This window comes from Chaetura pelagica, unplaced genomic scaffold (assembly GCF_000747805.2).
Source record: "Chaetura pelagica isolate M959 unplaced genomic scaffold, ChaPel_1.0 scaffold349, whole genome shotgun sequence".
Classification (NCBI taxonomy): Eukaryota; Metazoa; Chordata; class Aves; order Apodiformes; family Apodidae; genus Chaetura; species Chaetura pelagica.
The window spans coordinates 485,240-495,149 of NW_009954611.1; the positions used below are offsets into that span (position 1 = coordinate 485,240).

Genomic DNA, 9,910 nt, shown 5'->3' on the forward strand with positions numbered 1-9,910 from the left:
GCCCTACACATTGTAGAGTATAATTGGTGAAAACCCCTCAACATTCCTTGTACTTATTTGTGACAGAAGGAAACGTGCTTCTAACAACCTTCTGCCACTTTTTACGACAACAATTTATTATACAAGGTGTAGCTTTGTCCAGACAGCATCTGAAACAAGCTCATTTGGTTTAGACTTAATTTACAGGTCTGCCTTCCACACAACTTGAATTAAGAAACACTCCTCAAAGGATTCAGTGACCCAAAAATATTCTCAGCATCTCCAGCTGCAGAAGTACACTGGGTCAAGGGCAGTGTTTGGCTAGAAGCCCATTAAAAATAAAGGCAAATGGATTTGCAACAGAAAGCCAAAAGCCTGACCTGTCCTACTCCCATCTTCCAATGCCTATTCTTCTCATCCCAAAACCAAAATCCCCCTACACATAAGACAGCCTCTGATGATGCTCTGTAAGCTAAGAAACAACCAATTTGGGAGAGGACAGTTTTCTCTCTTTCCAAATTTATTTTACAGCTCTTGCCTATAGAGCTTTAGCAACAGAACCTTCAAACCTAGGGAATCCTTGATATTAGCTGAGTCTCCACAACCACAGACTTCCTACACTGTACTCTAATTGTGGCAGTAAATTAACTGGGTCACAAGAGTAAGCAACAAAAGGCAGCCCTAGAAATAAACACATAATTGTCACCAGACAATCAGTAATAGCAATAGTCAGGTGTGGGTTTTGTGAACAGTGGAGAAGATGTACCTCAAGTACTCTATGTACCACATGATTTACCATCATTCCAAAGTAGCGTCTTACTCTCCAATGTTTCTAGACTTTCTAACTCAAATTTGTGTTGAGTTATCTAAACCAGAATTTAGAGTTTATAGTTGAGCACAGTGGTGCCACTTTCTTTATCACAAGAGGCAAATGCTTGCTTTTTGCTGAAACATGGTGAAATCAGTAAAGAGAACACATTCTACCACAGTGGAAAGAGGGAAACTTGAAGTCTAGTGGATTCCAAACTCCTGTAAGTAAACTCATTCACTGGAAACATTTTATGGACAAAAAGAAAAACAAAGACAAAACCATGCTAAGAAATTCACCCATTTTTAAAGCTATGCCATTATACTTTTAGAAAACTGTACAAAAGTATAAATATTAGCCATATTTTCCATTTTTCAGTACATTTTTTCTAAGTTCATAAAAGGACTTAATTTTACAAGGACCTCTTGAACTTAAAAAAACAAATAATATGCTTCTAAATGATAGTAAATGTTCATTTTTTTGTTTGGGTTTTCAAAAATTGTTCTTTAAAAATATTTTTTAAAAAATAATTTTATTTTAAGCTGGTATAGAATCTTAAAACAGGCTTCTGCAATGTCACATTTTCTGTGCTTCAAACACTTTGGGCACAAAAACGGCTGTAATGATTTGGATGTGATGCATTCAAAACAGTAATATTGAAAACCAGGGAAAAAACACAGAATCAGTTTTTGGATGGATTACTGAATCCACGGAATACTGAAACGTGAGGCAAACTTCCTGCCTCTAACCCTCCAACCCTCAAAGTCAATTGACCATTAATGGCAAATGAAGAAATAGCCACAACCATTATTAGTTTATGTTGCCAGGCAAAGCCATGGAAACTTCTGTTTTCTCATTGAAGGAAAATTTTACTTACTTTTAATTTGTGCCCAAACAGCACAAGACTGTGTTGTCACCTGAAAATGAAAACATAAAAATAACTGTTTCTCATGAGAGGAATTTTTTATCACTGTGTGAAAGAGCAGTCATCTGCAACATACTGTATTTTATGACTATTGAGAATGGAGTTTGTTATTCCCCTGGTAGCAGCCTCTTGTCTGAAAAGATTAGAAAGATAAGATTAGAGACAGAGGTAGAACTTTAATGAAAGGCTGTCTCTGTAGCCTTTTAGTTCATCACTCTTCCTTTCTTTCTACAACTTAGGCACACAACTAACATGGAATGGTCTTTGAAGCTGCCTGGGTAGGAATTCAGAATTTATGAAATGCTAAGATAAAGCTGAATATTCTGCATTAACTCTATATCCACAGAGAAATTGTAAGTAAAATCCTTGCAAAGACACTTTTTTCCCCAGTACTTCACACTCCTACATGGGAAGTTCAGAATGCAACAGTAGACAAGTTCTATTGTGTAATTGTGAAGTCAATTAATGTAGTGCTTCCATATGTACTTTCCTCCTAAATGACTTTCTTGGATTTTCACAGAATACACACACATATATTTTTCATGTTTTGGCAAAATATGTATTGAGTTGCTTTGGACAACAGTATTTTTCTGTTAAATTGAAGGCTACATTTTGAAGCATTTGTATAAAGGGATAACTGCATAGTTGTATGCTTAATCTTACTTTTGTGTGCCTGCACACTGAACTGTGGAATCACAGTCTTTCTTAAAACTCCTCTTTAATAAGGAATTTTCTTGTTATTTAAAAATACAAAACACTGACAAAGATAACTCTCCCAGGAGAGAAAGGGTAAAGAACCACAGGTGGATTTAAAAACTCTACCAAATGCCAGATTCTGGAGGTACTGGTGTGACTGCCATCACTGTGAAATAGCTACCTCTGTGACATAATCCAGTATGAGAAAATCAGTCATCTCCTATCAGAGATGTTACACAGCTCTCAGGAATCTCAGCAACAAAGCTCACTTATCTGTACTTTATATTAAATCCAATTATAAATCTCTTCCTCTGACCCATTAGTACCTTTCCAGAAAGGTATCAGTGAAATTACTCCTCAACACACTCAATTTCCATGGATCTCAAAGTCTGTATTTCAAGTGGGATATTCACAAGTAGCTAAGCTGGAGCCAGAAATCCCTTCTACAGTTGCACACTTAAAGGAATTCTGGCAAAAAGATTAAATGTTTGTCATGCATATGGACTTTTCTCATATGATTTTAAAATTATGCTAATTTTAACAGACTTTTTCTCACAGCAGTGGTCATTATTATTTTAATTTTCCAAGAAGCCCATAGCTTTTTTTCCTGAAAAGTCTGTGTCTTCTCTAACTTCCACAGTCCTGCTCTTCTGCTACATGAACAGTTTGATCCAAAAAAACTGATGGTGACAATGAACAAAAGCTTTACTAAATAAATTAATCTCAAATAAGCTTAAACTCCAAGTACATTTTTTAGTTTTTGCCCTTCACTGGAAGCCTTGGCTCTCTGCACAGTATGGAATCCCTAAAGTAATCACTGGAGATTAAAATAGGTACCAGATGGGTCTGAGTTATTTAATTAGCAGTATCTCTCGTGGAGAAGGACACTTCCAAGGGTGGACAATTTGTTTTACTTAGGCAAGGTTTTAATAATAATGATGAGTAAATTCTCATTTGTTCCCAGATAACTCCTGTGGCCTCCATCATCTCTATATTCCATCAGTGTAAAAAATGGTCATTTCCATTATCTCTGAGCTCCTAACTGCTTTCCTGGTACATCCCCAACAAACTTCTCAGATCATGTGACCAGCCTTTTAACACATGAATGTCCTGCACACAGAAAATGTGTGTTTTAAATCCTCCACCTTGAAAAAGTAAAAAATAAAAGAGCTGGGAACCAAAGTTGTTTGGTACTTGCAATCCTAATGATGACTTAAAAACGTTGTGTGCAGTTTTGTGTATTTTATCAAGCCGCAAAAACCAAACAGGGAAGTATGTATTAAAGAGCTGATGAATTCTAAATGGAAAGAAGTGAAGAGTGACTTCTACAAATAACAGTTACAATACCCCATTAAATCAGTGGCCTAGAAAATATACCTGGAAATGCTAGAGATGAAACATCAGTAAATATTCTATGTCAAAGAGAAAGAGTCATGAAACTTGGAAGTTTAACAAACAGGTGACAGACATGCATAAGCAATCTGCACTGTTCTGTGCAAGAAAAGCCTCAACAGAAGTAGCAGTAGGAAATGCTCCCCAGTATCAGAAAATATTGAAGAGAAAGGTTAGGGAATGCATAAAATGCATAAACATCAAAAATACTCCTAAATACATCCTTGAACTCGGTTTTTGTGCTTAAAAAGGCTAAAACTCATTAACAATCTTGCTCCATAGAGCAAATTTTTCTAAAAAATACAGTTCATTGTCCAAATTCCAGGATATTTTTTGCTGTTAAAATTATTTAGGAACTGAATGCCTTCAAATTTTTATTTCATTTTAAAGACTGTTACAAACAACTGGCTTATATCAGGATCAGAAACCACTATCAGTGCTATAACGACTTCTTAGACTCTTGTTAAAGTAGATGCCACATAGCCATATGTTGCACAGATTAGGAGGTACCAGTAACAGGTATTAGATGTACTTTTCCTTCAATCATTTCGGACTGAGGCACATATGGTTCTTCATAGAAGCTGTTCAAACTTACTGAGATTTGCATGTTGGCTCCCAAAATTGTAGAGAATTATTTACAAGTGACTCACAGACCAGTTTTTGGCATTTTGCAAAAAATTCTGCCTCCTTGCTTCATGCTGTACAAACAAAGCCCTAAAACTGTATTTTTTGTTGTTGTTTTTGTTTGTTTGTTTTTGTTGGCACTCCAAGGCACTGTTTAGGTGTCTTTTTTCTTTAGTAGATGGGTCAATGGGTCAATTTTTCATTGCTGAGGAGATATTTTCACAGTCTTATTCTAACCTTTTTCACTGAATTCTGACCCAATAAAGACACCCTCAGTTACTTAGGACAGCACTGGCTTTTCATTTCTTTTTTCCCCTGTTTGTCTTTTGGCATGCAAGGTTGCTCCAACATTACGACGACACCAATATCTGTAAGGAATTACAAAAGCTATTTATAGAGCTTTAGATTTAAACTAATTCTGTTAACTAGCAGAATCTTGCAATATCATAAAACATTTAACACAAAGCTAACATTTTCCTCTTTTTTCCCCAGCAACATTTCATTCAACAGGTGTAAAGAAAAGGTTTAAAACATCCATTACCTTATTCCACTCACTTATTACTCTCAAAAAAACACAATACTCTTCTCCCAGCTTTAAAGGAGCATTATAAAACTTCCCGTAGTAATGTCTGTCTCCAAGAGCAATTGACATGTTATCAGCAACATCCTTCGCCTGAAATTCAGCTGCCACATATCCTTTAACATCAGTGGTGTTGCTAAAGAAAGTTGCAGCAGCAAAGGAGTCACAAATAAAAGTGTTTTGCAAACCCAGAGGAAGCACAATCACTTGATAAAGACTAGAGTGAAACAAAAAGAGTAAACATTAGCCCTCACTTCAATGTAGCAAGCATCAAACATTAATTAATTCACATTGTCTTTACTATTTGTAGCCTCTTAACTGCTTTTTAGTATCAACCTCCAGTATCACAGAAACATAGAATCACAGAATCTTAGGGGTTGGAAAGGACCTTGAAAGATCATCCAGCCCAACCCCCCCTTGCCAGAGCAAGATCACCTAGAGCACAGGAACACTTCTGGTAGGAACACTTTTTATAGTCAAATATCTGTGTGTGTTCCATTGTGCTTTGAACCAAAAGCACTTGCATGCACTGCAAAACCTAGTTTTTCTCATCACAAACACATTAACTTGACATGTTTATTATTCAGAAGAGCATACAACTGAGTTACTGCAGGCTCCCTCTTGCCACTCTAACACTTCAGTTCACCTATGAAACAATACATCATTTGCTTCCAAAAATGATCCTTAATTTCCCAGAAACAAGATTTTTTCTGTTTAAAGAAGGAGAGGACTGGTACCATTTGTAAAAAAATTAATCAGATCTGTCTTCAGATCTCTCAAAACAGTGCTAAGGACCTTGAAAGATCATCCAGCCCAACCCCCCCTTGCCAGAGCAAGATCACCTAGAGCACAGGAACACTTCTGGTAGGAACACTTTTTATAGTCAAATATCTGTGTGTGTTCCATTGTGCTTTGAACCAAAAGCACTTGCATGCACTGCAAAACCTAGTTTTTCTCATCACAAACACATTAACTTGACATGTTTATTATTCAGAAGAGCATACAACTGAGTTACTGCAGGCTCCCTCTTGCCACTCTAACACTTCAGTTCACCTATGAAACAATACATCATTTGCTTCCAAAAATGATCCTTAATTTCCCAGAAACAAGATTTTTTCTGTTTAAAGAAGGAGAGGACTGGTACCATTTGTAAAAAAATTAATCAGATCTGTCTTCAGATCTCTCAAAACAGTGCTTAGTCTATGGTATCCAACCATAGGAAAACTAATTATTAAGGCTGTTACACTACTCACTTGTTGAAACATTGAGCTTTCAAATCTTTTCTGCTTTGTAATGTTGAATTACAATTACTTTTTTCTTCTGTCCTAAACAGCACTTAGTAACCTGTAAATCCTTTTTCTCTAGAAATATATTTGGTAATAATACACTAGTATGTAAACACTACTTCAGAACTTGCATAAATAGAGAAACTGTTTACCATTTCCTCAGGCTCCTAGAAAAAAAAACAACTAGCTGCACGAGTTTATTGGAAAAGAAAAATCACATGGGTAATGCTGTATTTGGAACCATCAATAAAAATTTACTGTGACTTCACTGCGGATAAAGGAAAAAAACAAGCCAAACCCAACAGTGAAATCTCAAAATTATCAAAAACAGAATTTTGTTCCAGAAAGCAGGGAAGAGTCTGAAGCCAAGTATTACTCCACTAAGGGAGGAGAAACTGGGAGTTACAGCTTCAGTTTTCTCCCATTGCTAAAAAAATAATCTAACTGCCATAAAAAGTTCCAATATCTAAATAACGTAAGTCTGCAAAATGTTGAAAGACTGAAGAGTGCAGAGAGACAAACCTGATGGGTCCATTTCGATCTTCTGCTTTCCGGAGTCTGAGCAAAGGTGCAGAACCTTTGACTGCAACAAATTTTACATCTGGGAAAGGGGGATCTGAAAAGTAAACAAATACCAGTGTTTCAGAAAGATTTTAGAAATACTTCAGGCATGAGGGTTCCTAGCTATTTCTTCCCAAAAAACTTCCTCTGTTAACAGAGCCTCAAACCCCTGATGGGTTTCTGCAGTCAACATAAATAGTCTGGTCAAGAAAAACACGAAGCAAATACTAGAATGATGGATGACATGGCAAACCAACTCAAACCCCTGAATTGAAGTCTTTATTTGTTAGCTGGGAAAAAAAGAGATTCCCCAAAATGATAGCAGACTACAGAGAAATGAAAGAGCAAAGATTTTTGGGAAGAAGCATTATTTATTATATTATTATTTAATTTACTAACTGAAACAGTGAAGGGGAAGAAAAAGATGAAACTCTGGGCACACGGCCCACAAAAAAAATAAAATTGTATGAATAAAGGAGTATCTATTAAGTGACAAAAGCACTTTCAAGAAGGCAACTTCCTTAGTTACTGCTCACAGTCAGCTAGCAGTTTCAGTCCCCTAAACTGGATTTCAGTAAGGGTACAGTGCTCTAAGTGGGAAATTACATCAAGGCCAGAACTGAACAAACACGTGTGCCTCTAATCTCAACGGCAATGATGATAGCTACACAGATCCAGATCGGTGCTGTGATAATGGGAATTATCACTTTCACTGGAAGCAAAAACGGAAAGAGCTTCAGCATGCACAACCAAGGGGGCAGAACATGAAGTATGGATACTATTTACCCAAGAAGTCTGAAAGAACTAGCAGAGGTATTTACAGCCAGGCTGTTTGAAAACTTGTCTACCCAGCTGCTAATGTGATTCCTGACTGAAAAGTAACAAATACAGTGCTTCTGTCAAGAAGACCAGGGCTACACAGCACGGACACAAACAAAAGCCAACCAATGCAGATTTGACAGTTACATCAGGCAAAATGTGGCTGAGATGAATGGATTTTTCAAACAGCTGGAATATGTATAGCTGCATTTGTATGTTGAAACATAGAAAGTCATTAGTTCAATGGAAGAAAATGAGGCATAGTAGAAAACTGTGAAGTGGGTAAATAATTGGTAAATAGGAAGCTATAAATAGCTTTTCTATAATTTGACAGAAAAAATGAAAAACATGAAAATAAAGAGCCATTCAGGACTGGCAGCCATAGAAAGTAGGCAGGCAGGGAATGCAAAATCTGAAAAATCACAGAGAGCTTTTATTTAAAGTTTGGAGTCTTTTGCCATTTCTTGTTGCTGGTAAGAATTACTAAGTACTATAAACATTAAGCACACTGAAGACAATCTGCCTGTTTTAGTAAGAAAAGTGAAGAACTTGCAATGATGTGAAATAAATAATAATCATAATTAATGAAAGGAATGGATTTAATTTTTGCTTCAGTGACCAGGAAGGCACTCTAAAGGAGTTATTCCATATACAGTATTTGGCCCCTGTGAGTAAAAGAAGCACCTTTCCAGAAATTTAACACTAAGAAAAATATAGTCTGGTGAGAGGTCATCATAATTTCCAGATTTAAAAATCCACATTAAAAAATACTGACTTAACACCATGTAGAGCAAAGGGAAAGGGGGAATACTATGGAAGAGTTGAGGACCAGCACTAGGTGGTCTGTGAAAAGAGAGCAAGATCCTTCTATCTGTTCAGGGAAAGTTAGCACCTTGCCTTTGTTAAAGGTGTGGGGTTTTGTAACCCCTTCACCAGCAGAAGAGGCTAACATTAACTGTAGGAGGGACAGGAAAATGCAGAAAAACATAACACGAGAAGCAAGTATATCCAGAGATAATATCACTCTAAGCACTTTGTCTTGGTAGTCCTATGTACTAACGTGGACATTTCATATACAGGCTCATTTTCTGCAAGAGGTATACATCTGCTGAATCCCCCTCTGAACATGAAGGTAGGCTACAGGAAAGGGCACATCAGGAAGCACCTACTATTGCCACAGCAGAAGGGAACAGCTCATGGCACAATGATGGAGCGAAAGCCTGCTCTGTGTTCTACTGTAATTGTGCTCTTCAGGAAAAAAACAGCATGTTGGTAGCAGTTGGTGTTGGCCAATCCTGTTTACTGCAATAGTCAGAGGACTTCAAAGGCAAACTGCCGCAATACCAGGAACTTGGACACTTTTATGGCACTCTCCAGTAGTAAGAACAGGAATATTTAACCCTTTCCTGTCATCTGACCTTTTGTACAGCTCTGAAGCTGTAACTCTGGGACAACATTGTGCTACTTACCTTTGCATATATAATGCAAGCAAGAAAGATTTTAAGTCTCCTATGCACAGATGCATCAAAAACAAGTGCACAAATCCATTTCTATCCCACCATACATATGGCTATGCACAAAACCTGTTAAATTTTATTATTTGTTCCTTATTAACAAACAATTGCTTGGTGCCAGCATAGCCTTCTTCATGGCTTCCCTTTATAATTTTATGCTAGTGCTAAACCTTTAAAAGTAATAATGGAGTTGAACTACAAAGTCCAAAATCATATGGCAACTCTACTTAAGTTCAGGGAAGTGAAATAAAAAGATTCCTCGTAAGGCCAAGTTCTAACTGAAATCATCCTTTACTAAAATAACACCATTTGTATGACTGTCATTTCTTGCAAAAGAAAGGGACTTCTTTAATCGCTGAGGACTTTATGTAAAAAATTCTTTTCACTGAATTAAAAAAAAAAGTAAGTAAAAATATTGCTGTATAACTTAAAAAAAAAAAGTAAGGTAGAGATACTGATATAATAGAAAAGAAAATTCACCATTTGTATTACTGTCTGAAGAGTAAGTTCACTGTACATATTACAGCATCATTACTTCAACAAAGAGTGAGAAGAAATTTTAAGACAAAGACATTGCTTGAAGAAGGGACAGATGTTGGCTGAATGAAGCAAGATCACAACTACAGAAAATTATAATCTAAACCTTCTATAAAGATTGTATCTTAAAAATGGAAATACTAGCAGGGTGCTGTGGAGAACTGGCCTCCAAAAAGTATGTGTCTCGCT

General features: G+C 36.6%; 1 protein-coding gene across 1 annotated transcript in view; it reads right to left on the reverse strand.

Moving 5' to 3' along the window:
- SUSD1 (sushi domain containing 1) overlaps nt 1–9,910 on the reverse strand; it is a 41,908-nt gene that overhangs the window by 4,391 nt on the left and 27,607 nt on the right. Inside the window, exons 12-14 of the mRNA XM_010005470.1 lie at nt 6,813–6,906; nt 4,966–5,221; nt 1,665–1,704 (exon numbers count right to left, since the gene is read on the reverse strand). Coding sequence (XP_010003772.1) covers nt 1,665–1,704; nt 4,966–5,221; nt 6,813–6,906 — 390 coding nt within the window. The remainder of the gene's footprint in view (nt 1–1,664; nt 1,705–4,965; nt 5,222–6,812; nt 6,907–9,910) is intronic.